General features: G+C 45.2%; 1 protein-coding gene across 14 annotated transcripts in view; it reads right to left on the reverse strand.

Annotated features, from left to right (window-relative positions):
• LOC8038614 (RNA-binding protein Musashi homolog Rbp6) overlaps positions 1–15,325 on the reverse strand; it is a 632,232-nt gene that overhangs the window by 424,145 nt on the left and 192,762 nt on the right. For all 14 annotated transcript variants that reach the window (XM_042290732.1, XM_042290733.1, XM_042290738.1 and 11 more), the window contains exon 4: positions 14,355–14,439. In XM_042290732.1, coding sequence (XP_042146666.1) covers positions 14,355–14,439 — 85 coding nt within the window. The remainder of the gene's footprint in view (positions 1–14,354; positions 14,440–15,325) is intronic.

Genomic DNA, 15,325 nt, shown 5'->3' on the forward strand with positions numbered 1-15,325 from the left:
TTCGTTCGTTTGGCACGTAAATCTCATCCCCCATGTAGAAAAGTGACGACACCGTGTTCGCGCTAACAGTGTCCGATACTGCACATAAATGCCTGTATGAAACTATTTTAGCACTGCGCCTAATGCAATGAATTTGAAAGAAAAACACTGAAACTGGCTCATTTTTTCGTACATGTGATCGAGAAATGTTCCAAGTTATTTACTATGTTATACCTATTGGTAATATTTGCTCTTTAAATCAAACGCAGAGAAAAATCTGACCCGCTTTTTCCAGTAGAAATGCAACCTGAAACCAATTCTCGACTGGTTGCTGTCTGCTTCAATTTGCAACAGCACACTACCGCCAGTTGAACCTCTAGCGTAGATAATATAATAACTATGTTGGAAGCGTACGTCCCGGGGACATTACTTATAAGCAGCGAGTTTACAAATAACAAGCGACACATATACAAAAACCGCAAATACATGGTGGTCACGCACGAGTATAGAATTATAAGAAAGCAAAACCTTCACCGCCGTTGTGTTTTCTTTTTTCTTTTTCCACTTGGCAATTTAAAGGGGCGGTGCAACGATATACAATTGGATATTCACTTTACACGAGTTTACTGGCACTAGTGGGACTCAATGATACTCGTACGCAATTCTCCCGGCGAAGAAACCACTTTGATGCGGTGTAATTTCAAGGACAGAAGCAAGCGTTTTCATTCAATCTCTCCTTCGCGAGACTTGCTGACGTACTTAAGCGGTCGCAGTATCCTCCAGCGACGATATTCACATGCGGCTCATAGATTGGACCCGAGAATTGCGTGGGCACTGGATTTGAACTCGCGATATTCGATAGCTCGAGAAGCATTCCGGTAGCGGCCCGTGTTCAATCGCTGCGATGACGACAATAGCCGAACCATAAAGGCCTCTACGCACAGTTGCGTTTTAAAGCGTTTATGTGCGTTTGAATGCGTTGCGGCTGCGAGAAACCAGGACATCCATCCCTCTTATGTCTTGCGCCAAGCTATTTCTTGATTTGGATTCCAGGCTTCAAACGAAGCACAGATATGCCGGTCACTCGCTTCCGTTTCTCGACGCAACGCAGTCAAACGCACTCAAACGCTCACAAGCGCAACTGTGCATAAAGGCCAGTTCAGACACTTGCGTTTGAGTGCGTTTGACTGCGTTGCGTCGAGAACCGAAAGCGAGCCACCAGCACATCTGTGCTTCGTATGAAGCGTGGAATTCGATTCAAGGAATCATCTTGGCACGCGATATAAGCAGCACGGATGTCCTGGTTTCTCGCAGCCGCAACGCAGTCAAACGCAGTCAAACGCAAGTATCTGAACCAGGCTTAAGGGCCTTTACGATATCTGGAAATCAGCGCATGTCCTGTGTTTCGCCAACCCCAGCGCGTGGCTGTGATCAACATTGGTGGCATATAATCAACTCCAGATCACGTGGCCACTTGTTCTGGCTGCGAGTTGAGGGGGTGAACTCTGCACGTTTTTCTTTTATTTTTTTTTTTTCTTTCTGCGACTTCGATCGCGTGAGGTGAAAAGCGAACGGGTGTTTCACAGGTCATGAACGTCAGGGATCCGTTCTAAGCGGTATTTGCGCAAAGTACAAAAATCGTTGCATCGCCCCTTTAAACACATTCACGCGGGTGCACCGCTCCGGAAATGTATTTATTTTTTTATTTCACATACTGTCAGTCCCGAGTCAGGACCCTTACAGGAGTGTAAAAGAAGAACAATTCAACAATGGTACACATAGTTCAAAAGCACACCCGTTCACTCACATACAGATCATGCCAATATACCTAAATATCTAGAAACACGCTTAATGAAGAAAAGAACTTTTCTGCATCTTGACATGCCACCATACTTTCCGCCAGCTACACAGATGTTGCTTTGTTCTCATCTACATTTTGTATAATACATAATGAATCTAGGCTAAAAATCTAAAAAAAAAAAAAGCAGTGTTAGAGTAAACACCTTATCGTAATCGTCGCAAAAAGAAAAAAAGAAAAACTCAACTAATACGGTGTCATTTTGGCAAAAACCCTTCAAAATATGTTTTTCTCGCATTCTTTTCACCCACGTTTTAAACCGTTTTTGCATCATTTAAATATTAAACCACCCTATTTTACGATTGAGAAGTGTGTATTAGGCCAAAATAAGGGCACTTTGAAGGCGAATTCATGGATGTAGGTCTCTGGAAACGAGTTCTTGCACCCTTAAACAGCAGCTCCGGTCTAAAATCGGACCAAATTAAATGACAGCTATCGCTTTAGTGGCATAAAATATGATCACAGGCGAAATATCACACCGAAGTGCAGCCACATGTATTCCGCTAAAACCGATAATAAATACGCCACCAGCTGCCGCTTAGTAGGCTGCCAGCGGGTTAGCTGTTAGTCAAGCAACACCGGGTCATGACGTACCGTTGGTTATTTGGTTCATCTCCCGGGCCTTTGCTTCGTTGAGTAAATTAGTGATCAAAACTGCTTCCCGCGGTTTTTTTTTTATGCTTTTTTTTAGCGGTTTCCGTCATCCTCAACTGCATCCTTTTTTCTTTTCTTTTTTTTTTTTTTGTAGATTAGTGCTTCTGTGTGGTAAACTATGTAATCATGCTGTTCTGTTCTGCACTGCGCCATTGCATGAACGCACCGAATGCTAGTTATTACCCTAGAAAGGTGGCGTCTCCTGAGAGAAAAATTAACGCTCTACACTCTCAAGAAAAAAGGGTGTCAAAAGGTGTATCGTTACACCCTTTGTCCCATATAATACACCCCAAAATTTCAATTCGACGTACAGCGCCCTACAGTCAAACAGGCGGCCCGAAAATTTACGAGGGGCTTGATAGCCGTGTGGTACAGCATTTTAAATAGCTAAAGTACGTATCAAAGATCACATAAAGAAAACACGGAGTTTTTACAGTAGGGCCAAGTAAACCCCGATTACTTTTCTTGTTGTCAGAAAAACGTACGTTAGCTATTTTAATAAGTTGTACCACACGGCCATCAAGCCCCTCGTAAAATTTTGGGCCGTCTGTTCGACTGTAGGGCGCTGTATGTCGAATTGAAGTTTTGGGGTGTATTATATGGGACAAAGGGTGTAAGAATACACCTTTTGACACCCTTTTTTCTTGAGAGTGTACGCCCCACGATACGCAAGACCGTCCGCCGAAGACTCTCTGTGTTTAAATCAACCCCGCGATATAGCTAACTACCCCACTACGCAAACTATTGCGTACACCGGGTGGCATTTTTTTACTGGAAACTGAATCTTTTTTAAGAAGACTGCAAAATTATCTCAGAACTTCGTCTTCGCTACGTGTTTGTCGAGTCCGGCGAACATTATAGGAGCGGATAACCGCCACAGTCTGTTGAGTAAGTAGCTAACATTCCTAATTATCTTTTTAATTAGTAAAAATAAGCGTGGGGTTCCAATTAAAACTTTTTGAGCATCGTCGAAAAACCTCTAAATCAGTCAATTTTAGAACGACTTGAAGCACGTGGGAAACGCGGGGCTTCACCAAAGTTATCACTCGTCCAGCAAACGTAAAGCCGGCGCTGTGAAAATGCCGAAGAGAATCTAGTCATCCGCCTTTCCGCACCGTTGGCTTTACGCCAGCGGCACCGGTGGTAACTTTGGCGCACCCCCGCATTAGTCACGTGCTTCAAATCGTTCTAAAATTGACTGGTTTAGAGGTTTTTGACGATGCTCAGCAAGTTTCTAATTTAAACCACATGTTTATTTTCACTAATTAAAAAGATAATTAGGAACGTTATTTAATTACTCAAAAAGACTGTTGCAATTATCCGCTCCTACAATGTCCGCCGAACTTGACCGAAGGCGGCATTCAACTAACAGTTTGCACTCTTTGTTTTCTTTTTTTTTTCTTTTTTTAGTTCTGTTTTTATTAGAAAATATTACCCGGTATGTAGTACAGCCAAGTCCGGGAGCACCTACCTGCAAACAGCCGTAGAGCGTGCGAAACTCAGGCCGCCCCATCATATAACTCTACAGTATTAACTTTCTCTTATCACGTCTATCATCTGTTTTCATTTGCGTGACCAAGAAACCACTCCACCCTTGTGCCGGCACCGAGTGGCCGGCACCGAACGCGCTCTTTTCTTCAAGTCCGCACTACGCGGTATTGGTTTTAAGCCGCTGGTTTTAGGAATGCGCAGTGATCTTTCCCTCATACGCTGTATATGTACGACGCGAAAGACTGGAAGAGAAGCAGATTACCCTACGTTTTGAAACTGATAGCGTGGCAAGGTCAGCTTCATGTCGTACCACGTACTAGTGCGCCAGCGTGACGTCGTTATCGCCAGATGGATGGATGAATGGATGTTAATAGGGAGTTGTGGCAGATCGTTTTTCTCCTCCGCTTCGGTATCCGTGAAGAAAACGCCGCAGCTGCGCATGCGCGCTGCCAGCCTTGTCTGCATAGTTCAAGGTCTTGAGGCGGATTACGGAGCGCTATCCGGATACATAGCGGGCTGCGGAGACGGTCTACTACAATTCCCCAATGGCTCTACCCTTTATAACGGGTAGTAGCTTGCGCGACCTAGCCTAAATCTAAAAGGATGAAACCGTACAGCTGATGATCAGTGTTGCCATCCCTTTCTACCAGATAGTGGCGGTTTTGGTCTAGACGCCCAAGACCAAACTTTGAGCCACGATAATCCCAAAACTGCAAACTATATTGAGAAAAAAAGATATAAATTGTAATTCAGGGATACTGAGCTGAAAACAATTATGATCTCAGATCTGAAAGTATTGAATGGAGTTGCCCTTTAATGGTGTAAAATTTCTTAGTGTGTTGGATGTCGGTGTATCTCAGGGGGGAGGTATCTCTACTAAAATGGGGGAAGTTTAGACTGATGTCCTGAATGGTTGCTTAAAAATGAAGTACCTCAGTCGATTTAACACTGTATCCGCATAACTGCACCAACGCGAAAACATAATATGTTCATAAAAAAAACTCTATCTCCATTTGAACACTAGCTTTAGAGATACATTCGCCTGTCATTTCCTAAAGAGCAAGTCGGGGCTTTTTTTAAAAAAGTTCACTTCCACTTAAAGGAGCTGTGCAGCGATTTAACGTTGAAAGAATTGGCATCTTCTACTTTTGATATTGTTTATCTTGTCGCTAAGGACAGCAAAAACACCTCCTCCCTTTAAAATGTTGCGATTCCGCTGCGTAATCGCGAGGCAAAAGTTAGAATATTCCCCGACCTGCAGCCGCGAGTGGCGGCCATGAGAACCACGCAGCATGACGTCAATGGGGGTCTCGTAGAAAGATAGCAATTTGTGCGAATACCTGCTCGATAAAAGGTAACTTTTCTATAAATCTTGTCCTTCCAACATAAATATAAATGCGTCAAAAACCTTGTATCACCGACAAACCTTTTATTATACGGAGTTTTAGTGGCGCCATCTATCCTAGGTCCACAAAACCGTCAGCTCTACCTGCTATCGCGAACAGCCGCCAGAAGCCGGAGGGAGGGGGACAGGGCCGGACGGGTATGGCCGGACCCGGATGAGACTTTCCTCCTTTCATCATATTGTTCGCGCTGCGCCACCACGTGGTCACGCGGTCGCGAGCGGATGAGTTCTCGCTTCTCACCGATGAATCTAGAGAGAGAGCTTCACCGGAACCCCGCGCGACCCCCATTGACCTCACAGCGCACGTGACTCGGAAGGTGGTGAAGAAGTTGAAAGGTGCCGAAAACCTCAATTTTTGTCCATTTTTAAAATAAAAACTAGGACATGCATGCAAAACCGGTTTCTTGTTATTTACTTTAGAAAGGTCGAGACACCAAGTACTTCCAAATTATTTAAGCAAAGCACTGAAATTGTTGCACAGCTCCTTTAATAAAAAAAAAAAAAAGATTTTTGGTTGAAAACTTTGCGCATGGCACCAAACATGACAATCTGAGCATGTGCGACGCCATGTCCAAGGTTATTGCGTATGACATATACACCAAGACTAAAATGTCATTTGCTAAACGTCCCTTAAGCAATCAGCGAAGAAGATCACGCACCGAACAAGGTGATCCTGGACCATTAGTATTAACGCCCGTCACAGTTTCGTAACCGGCAGAAGGCCATAACTCCTGCTCGTAACGGGGCGATGGTTGCGCTCGATTTGTATTAGTAGCAGCACCTGCGTCCCACGGTGACCTGCAAACGCCATTTAGACGGCTATAATGTATGCGATCGACCTCTCCTCCATCTAGGAGGCTGTGCTATGTGTACATCCACCATAGAGCTCGCACGCCCCACAAAGCGTCATTTGAAGTGTCCCTATGTGGCCAGTAATAAACGGCTGCGCGGGCAGATAGTTACCGTACATTGGGAAAGTCCAGCAGGTGTGCACAGATGCTAAGACTAGAAGCTACATCGATGCCCCTATGGCGCGAAAATCTGAAGTAACGATAATGATAACGTTTCCTCGACATCTTAAACGGTTATCTACAAAAAAAAAAGAAATAATAACAAAGTATTCATATTAGCCCCCTAAAAAATAAAGAGAAACAGCAACGAATAAACCAGACAAGAAATGGCGCCATTAACATTGCCACTAAGATATACAAAAGCACTAGACGCAAAGTGGACAGACAAACGCGCTAACCGGTTACTGTGCTCGAGACCTTCCCGGTTCCTATCCACTTCCTTCATAGTTGTTTCTCTCCAACCCGTGTCTAATAGTTAACGTGAGCACGTTCAGCATCCCCCAGCTCGTCTGCATCACAGTTTCGTGTTTCAAGACACTAAATGAATTTAAGACGCAACGATAACCGGAATAAAGGTCGTTTCGCGTGTCGAAATTGTCGCGAAATTTCACACGCGATTCAAAAAAAAACACACACACACACACACACACACACACACACACACACACACACACACACACACACACACACACACACACACACACACACACACACACACACACACACACACACACACACACACACACACACACACACACACACACACACACACACACACACACACACACACACACACACACACACACACACACACACACACACACACACACACACACACACACACACACACACACACACACACACACACACACACACACACACACACACACACACACACACACACACACACACACACACACACACACACACACACACACACACACACACACACACACACACACACACACACACACACACACACACACACACACACACACACACACACACACACACACACACACACACACACACACACACACACACACACACACACACACACACACACACACACACGGTTCTTCGCGCCAAATCTCCCAACGTTGAAACGGCCATAACACACGTACGACTGAGCGGCAGGAAACCATCGATGTCCTCTCCCCGTCCCCAAGCCTTCTTCCCCCTCTATTCCCACGGCAGAGAAGAAGCCACCCAACAGGCACGCGGGTGCAAGGACGAGAGCGACCAGCGAAAGGACGGACAGCGCGCATTCGGCACACGCGGCTCACCAAACCCGAGTCTCAGTCACGGCTCAGCGACGACCCAGTCCGCTGCGCAAACGGCCGTGCCCGGATGCAAATGGTTGTCGCATGCTGCTGCGATCCCGCGCGAGCGCACCGCGGCGCTCGCTTGCTCCCGCTCCGAAACCCGCGCAGAGCGGCGGGGGGGCCCCCCAGTGTTCTGGCCACGAGACCTTCCTGTCCCGCCGGTGCTCGCCCTCGCTTGTCGCCGCCGCCGTTCATTCCAATTAGCCACCGGGCTCATTAGGCCGGGCCAGCTTCGGTCTCGGCCCCGCGCGCGCTCGGGAACATTTCCGAGCTCCGCGTTGGCGGCGACACACACGGCTCCGGCATGCGACGCCGTTGCAGAGCGTAGCGGCGGACACCGCTCATTGCGTGAGCCGGCTTGATTCGCCCGAGCACGGGGGCGTTGATGAACGCAAGTTCTGTGTTCGTTTTTTTATTTATTTTGTACTGGGAGGGATTCCGCTCGCCCGGTCAATAAACTACGCCGCGGAGTGCTCGGGGGATGTAAAGTAGGCTGGGCAGCTGATAAGCTGTGGGGTGGTTCCCGTGGACGCGGTCCATCGACGCGTCGTGGCAACTCCTTTCACGCTCCAAGAGATTCGGAGCGTCTAATATTCCGCTTAGCACTTGGAAGAAGAGATCATTGCAGTGCAAGGCGAATTTTGCAGTGCACATCTCGGAGTAATGGCGATGAGAAGAATATGTCTAAACCTAAATATAGAAAGAAAAAAAAAAAGATAGACCGCGCCCTGATATTGGGCACGGCGAAAGCGCGCGAAACGAAATGCCAAGTGTCACAGCACGGGCTGTTTTCTCGTGTCTAAACCTATTTTCTATCCTCGTATTCACCTCACGTGGCCAACTTCCTGGGACATTCCGTAGAATAAAAATGTTTTCTTTTAGGAAATAGAAAAATTCTAATTAATTGGCGTTCTGTTATACCCAAAAAATTACAACACCTTGGAACATCTGCAATAATACTCAAAAAACAAGCGAGCTGGTGATCATTCATTGTAATAAAACCCGAGACTCAGGAACACAGAAGGGGACGTTGTGTTGTGTACGTCCCCTCAGGAACACAACTCAGGAACAGAGAAGGGAACGTTGTGTTGTGTTTGTCCCTTCCTGCGTTCCTGAGTCTCGGGTTTTATTACCATGATTCCTTGGAACATTACAACCATTTGCCCGGAAAAGCAGAAATTTATAATTTTGTATATTGTAACCCATAGAATTCATGAAAAAAAAATGCAGTGCCGTGGAATAAACATTATACGCATCCAAAAGTTTAATTATAGCTTCCTGATGTTTTAAGACTGTCACCTAAAATATTCCAGAGGAACATTGCGATGTTTCTTGTAGTTCAGCTGCAATTCTAACATTAGAGCATGCGCCCAGGCGCTAATGTCCAAGAAATATAAAAATGAAAACCGTAGTAAAAACTCAAATCCGGCTCCTTGCCAAACGTTAAAAATTTCCCCCTTCCTGCGTTGAATTAAGATATATGTAGCTGCCTCTTAGATCAGCTTCGTGTTAGTTTAGCGAGATGTTCACGTTTCTCAAAAATGCCGAAACCATCGCTTCCTTCTTTGGCAAACAAATCTTAAGAGAACTGCTTCGCGCGGAAAACATATAATTCGGAAAACGCCCCTTTTTTCTTTCTTTTTTTTTTTTTTTTTTTCTCTTGCTGTGACAACGACTATAGCTTCGTCGTTCGCCCATCTTCCTCCGTATATTGTAGCACTTAAATCTCTCACATTCTGTGCAAAAAAAAAATAAAACGTACCAGCATTTTTTTTTTTTTTTTTTTTTTTTTTTTAGAGTGATTGGTAGCAATGTTTTAGTGTCAGATTGTCTGTATGACCTACCGCTTGCAAATCATAAAAGAAATGCGAAAAAAAAAAAAAAAACGGGAATATTGTCACAGCACACTGTCACCAGTGTTCTCTCCAGCCTGCGGGCCTAGTTCATTCGAGCCACGGTTGAGAGCGCTGCAATACAAGGCTCTCAAGCGCGCAAAGTCACCCGTTTCATTCGTGATTCGCGGGCTTTTTTTGAAGCCCAGAAAAAACGAACAGTGTTAGAGGTTTCTTGACAAACGCCACTTAATTGGATGTTCCCGAGGACGCTCTACGACTTTGTCATTGTAACTTTTTGTCTAAATTGAATATTTCGAAAGTTTATGAATCAATATTAAAATATTAGTTCATTGCAAAATATATATTTAAAAAAATGCCTGACTTGCTCCAAACCACGAATAAACGTATTCCTTTGGTTTCGTGCTCCTGAAATGCACCGACATATTTTTTTTTTTTTAAAGCTTGGGTATAATCACTCAGTGTTCCCATAGTGAGAGGCAATACACACCAGACGATTGACGCTGCTCAGCAAACAACAAAGACCTAAAAAAAAAAGTTCTTATCGTGTTTTTATTTTTTATTTTTTGCAGCGCATACGTTTCATTGGCCATGCTTTTATTTTTCCGTCGATGACCTACGCCGTCCAATGTTCTCACGTCACTTCTGTACCTCGAGCTTTTAGGCATACCTTCTCCTAGGCATAGCGCGCATCGTACGGATCACATTAAAAAAAAAATCCGGTTTAAATGAATAATTTACATTTAATCGAGTTCCCCTGTCTGACGACCGTGCCGTTACGATTAGTAAAGTGCACTTCCAGGGTTACAGCTTAAGTGCTTCCACGTGACGGGTTAGATTCGTGGAAGAACAAAATCGTCGGAGACATTGCGTCCAGGCAGAAAGAGGGGCTCGCCAGGTTTTCCTCCGCGAATTAGCCCCGTGCGTGACCGAAAGCGTCGCTGTGGTGGGCCTTCCGCGATTGGCCGAACGCTGACTATGACGTGGGAAAGGGGATTTATCATCGATGGATATAAGAGGAATGAAGGAACTTTAATTTTGACGGTGTTGGCAGTGTTGCTTTGAGAGCTCAATGACTTCAGGCTTCCACCATGTTATTTACAAACACCATTGAACTTGTTGTTTGCAAGGTAATGACGTCACAAGGGGGAACCATAGGAGGGCGCCACCAAAACATCTCGCCGCTAATGGCTAATCTCCCGAGCGTGAACGACACTGCGTTTTGTCCGGCGACGGAGCAAAAAGCACCTTTTTAACGGCCCGAGCAATCAGTACCGTTCACTTACAAACAAGTTCTTGTGTGGCAGATTGGTGACGCTAGAACAGGAAAAAAAAATGTTTACAGAATGAATTTGCCTTTTCTGCTCCCAGAATTTGTTAGCCTTGTCGAACGATGCCCTCATTCAAATTTTTTTACTTTTTGTTTGTTGTTGCCGTTGCCCTGAAATCGTTGGCTCACACCCAAAAAAGAGATTGGCCCGGGGCCACAGTGATATTAAAGGCAAAGTAACTGAAATACAAGGATATTAACGCAGCATTCGTTAAAGCGTCTTTCTAGGAAACGATTGACACCGAAAAGCGTTACAAAAAAGTAGCGTGGAAGTGACATCATGAGCGCGACGTCCTTGGCGTCACGTGAGCAGATCACGTGACACGACATGTCGTTCCACGTGTCGCGTCACGCAGCACTGAGTGTACCAGTCTCCGTATAAACACGTTGCCGCAGACATTAACTAACGTAATATATACGCATAAATTTTGTCAGCGGTGACCCGTAAGGTTACCACTTTTTTTTTTGTCTTTTTACGTGACTATTGCGCCTTGAGACTGGAAGTCCCTAACAACGTAATCGCTTGGATGCCACAATGCAATCGTGGACGGTTGAGCACCGAGCGTCATGCGTGTAGCTGAGAAACATTGCTCCGAATGAAGAACCACCTCCCTAATCAGACATTCCTTTTCTTCACACACCCCAATGTAACTCTTTTTTTTTTTTTTTTTTTTGTTACAGCAGTGTTTTGGACAGATTGTCTCTTTGCGTCCTGTCATCTGCGGTCCGTCGCGTGGAACGCGTCTGAGTCCTCCCATGAGCGCCGACAGCTGTTGCTTCCAAATTCTTGTTCGAAAACTTTGGGAAGATTGAGCAACTGTTCCCACGACACGACAGTGCTAAGAAACCTCTGTTCGTCGCTGTAGGTGTTGCAACCCCAAAACACTTCGAATCGGGATTATCCTGCCACCACCGACGAAATACATTGCGAAAGAACGCGACAGTCGGGAACAAAGGGCTTTGTTGGTCAGGAGTGGACTATTCGATACGCAATATTCTTGCGCCGAACCAATCAATGTTAAAGAGGAGGCGGTTAGGAAAACCAAAATATCCGGATTCAGGCTGCAACAGAAACAACTTGCCTGTCGTGGATTACAGGGTAACCTAGTAAAGATCTTCGATTACGCTTACTGTAATCACTGACCTCGCCTTGTGATCCTTCCGTTGTCAGTGACTAACCGCAACTCTATTTTATATAGATACCTCATTCGGTTAAATAACTCGGTAGAAGGAATTGAAATATATGATATTACCAACATAACAAGCTATGCGTGTACTACGTAACAATAAGTGAGTAGTCGTACATAGTACGAGTACACACCTATCGTTTTATTTAGCGACAACTTAAGAACAGTAGGGTGTGCTGCGTTTTAGGAGTCTTGTTGTCGCCAACGCGATGGCTGCATTGAGTAAGAATTCCGAAGAACGGAACGCGAAGCTAGAGGCGCCAATAGGATATACGCCGTGGATTTCCTAAACTGTCGAGGACCATGGAGTGGTCTTAAAGCTAATATATTAATACGGTTGTTAAGACAGCGCTTGTGATCACATGTTCGTCAATTTCAATAGAACTTTTTTCAAAGTTCATCGAGCAACATTGGCGGTCGCCATTGCTTAGACACGAAGCTCGTGATATTGAAACCGAGCCCTCGCCGAACGCTGGTGGAGCGTTCGGCGTTCGGCGACGTGTCCAATGCCGAGCGAAAGTTCCTCTGTTTCTTGCGCAGTGGTTGTGGTGACGTCAGGAGTTCTGATTGGCTTCGACTAGAAGAATAGTGGGTAGACTTCAATGCTACAGGCCTTAAGGTATACCTACTATTTTTTTTTTTTTTTCAAGCAGCCAATAAGAGTTCGGCATTCTGACATCATAGCAACCCCTGTGCAAGAAGCAGACGAATTTGCGCTCCGCATAGAGAGGGACCTTGCTGAAGACAGAGGTCGGAACAAGTTCTCAAGAAGAAGGGTGAAGTCCTCCATGTGACAAGCTGGTAAGTTGGGCTTGGTGGTGATAGTTGAACGCGTGTGTATCCCTTTACTTCGCGGCCTGCTCCTTCTTGTTTTGGTCTTTCTCTGACATACATGGTACCCCAAAAACAATGTAGCGTTTTGTTTTGTATTCGCAAAAATGAACTACGCATTTCCGAACGTTAATTCTCCACCCAAATGGAGCGCTAGCGGTCTGAACGAGAGCCCGAAGTTTCAGGACTAACCGCTATTTCAATCTAAAGTGATAGGTTATTTTATAAAGATTTCCAATGGGAAAATGGAGCCCGTTTTTGCCCGTTTTCGGTGACTTGAGCCATTCAGCTTCACGTATTCGAGAACCCCGACAAGCACCATTCTCCCAATGAACATTTCTGAAAATCATTTCAAGTGAGATAACTGTTCCGAAACTTTGGCATGTTATTCGGACAATTATATCGCTACGTTTGGACGGAGAGTGGGCGACGAGTAGTTTATTTTTAAGGGAAAACAAAACTTTGTACTTTACTTCTTCTTTTTTTTTTTTGGGGGGGGGGGGGGGGGGGGGAGGGGGGGGGAGGGGGGAGATATTTTGTTTATTTTAGTTGTGAATGAGAACGTGCTTGCCCTGCATTCCTTCCTTTTGCCCTATTCCTTCAATCGCTGTATTCCATCACGTTATTTCATGTGACACCGAACATGACGTCAAGCTGTGTGAGACATGAAGCACCGCCGTTCGCCCAGCTTTCTACGTAATCGCAATAACTAATACCGTGGAAAAAAAAAGCATGGCCATTTTTTAGAGCGTACGTGGCTTCGCTGTGATCCGTTTAAAAAAAGTTCCAGGGGTAGTAGCGCCGGAAGCAACCGCGAGAAGCACAATGTTGATCCTTGGCGTGTTCGCATGGTTGCCAATTTTCGTCAAGCGCCGAAACCCTTTCGACGCCGTGTTTTCCTCCAGGCTGTCAAAACAGCGGCGACAAGCGAGCGACACTTTCATGCGCACGCCAAACGGTTCTGGCAAAAAAAAAAAAAAAAAGGAAAAAAAATATATGTATACACTCGTTTTTGGCACGAGAAACGACGCTCTGAATATTTATTCGCTGCTGTCCGTCAGGCATAAAAATTGGCTCTCGTCCGTTCCTTCCGAAAACAGGCGACAGAGGTATTCCGTAAAAGCGTGCAATAAGCTGTGAAACTGCTAGAATTGAAGGGGCGAGCCTTCCTGCAACTTTAATGCACTACTATTAGGCAGCGTGGCGTTTGAGGACAATAGCGATCCCGCCACGTCGATTCGAGGACGCTGCGAGGCAACTTTGGCCTGCTTCTAACCACGTCATGTTGGACGCAGACAGGTTTACTTCGTTCATTGTTTAGTTGAACCAGAGGTAAGTGGAATCCCCGCTAGAGAAAAGAAAAAGTTACAATTTTGCCAGTTCTTCTTCAAGGGTCGCAAGGTAGCGTTATAGTCACGCTTTTACTTACCTCGGAGTCAAATTATTCGACCAGAGCGAGTGTAGTCCCGATTCGGTATAATGTAATGGCATTTTTAACAAGCTGTGATGTTTTAAATGATATAAGTGCACAGCACTACCGCGTACGCAGAATCACGCGAAAAAAAACTCGATATTTCGAAAATTCCTCACCTTTTTGCCGTCCAATTCGTGTGGACCGTTTGCTAGAACTTTATCTACACTGGCGGGATCCGAGAAGGTGACGAATCCGAAACCCCTGCAAGCAGAGAAAAAGAAAGATACATGTCACAACCCCAAATATTGAAATTTCCACACATGCTGTACAACAATCAAACTCTTAGTTTAAAAGAGCAAGAACATCGAACGTAACACACTTTTCACAAGCATACTATATGGCACAACTAAGACGCAAAAGTACTGGCTCGCAACGCGACTGAGACAGGAGTTTGTCGCAGTGTGATGTTTAAGCTAGAATCGGGCTCTTTCCGTCTCTTCATCCGAAAGCTTGCTGACCTACCGCAATATATTGAGAGATAGCCCACCTAAAATGAAAAGCCAATCGGTTGAAAATAAGGACTGGGCTAACTTTTTGAGTGCGATAAACAAAAGGTTCAAAGAAAGCTAGCTTTATATTTTGTGTCCGACGAAACTTCCGATTGCAGGGAGGGGCAATGAACCAACGACGACTGTCGTTCCCAGGCAGCAATGTACGCTTAACTCCTTTCGTGGCTAAGCAACACCATTTCTGCCGAGGTCACCGTTAGCCATGGGGTCCTGCAATTACTAAGAATAAACAATCTTTTGCTGCTCATTTAAGATATAAAAAATAGAAAATCGTGTTAAAAATAGGGGTAGGTTATCTGCCGGGGTGGGGCATCTCTCAGGATATTACGGTAGTTATGCGGACCATGATGATAATATGGTAGCCGGGTTAAAGGACACTGGATCCTGGGAAAGCAGCGCAAAGCCCCCCGTATGGTCACCAATTGGGTTCATGGATTGAGCAGCGTTTTCCTAGACCTCTCCGTTCTTGGTGAGCCGATCCAAATTCGCCGTGACAGGTCGCCTCGTAAAGACAATTTTTGACTTCCGAGATATTGTTATCCACACACCGACGAAACAAGCGCACATCTTTGCACCGC

This window comes from Ixodes scapularis, unplaced genomic scaffold (genome assembly GCF_016920785.2).
Source record: "Ixodes scapularis isolate PalLabHiFi unplaced genomic scaffold, ASM1692078v2 PGA_scaffold1__304_contigs__length_218370807, whole genome shotgun sequence".
Lineage (NCBI taxonomy): Eukaryota > Metazoa > Arthropoda > Arachnida > Ixodida > Ixodidae > Ixodes > Ixodes scapularis.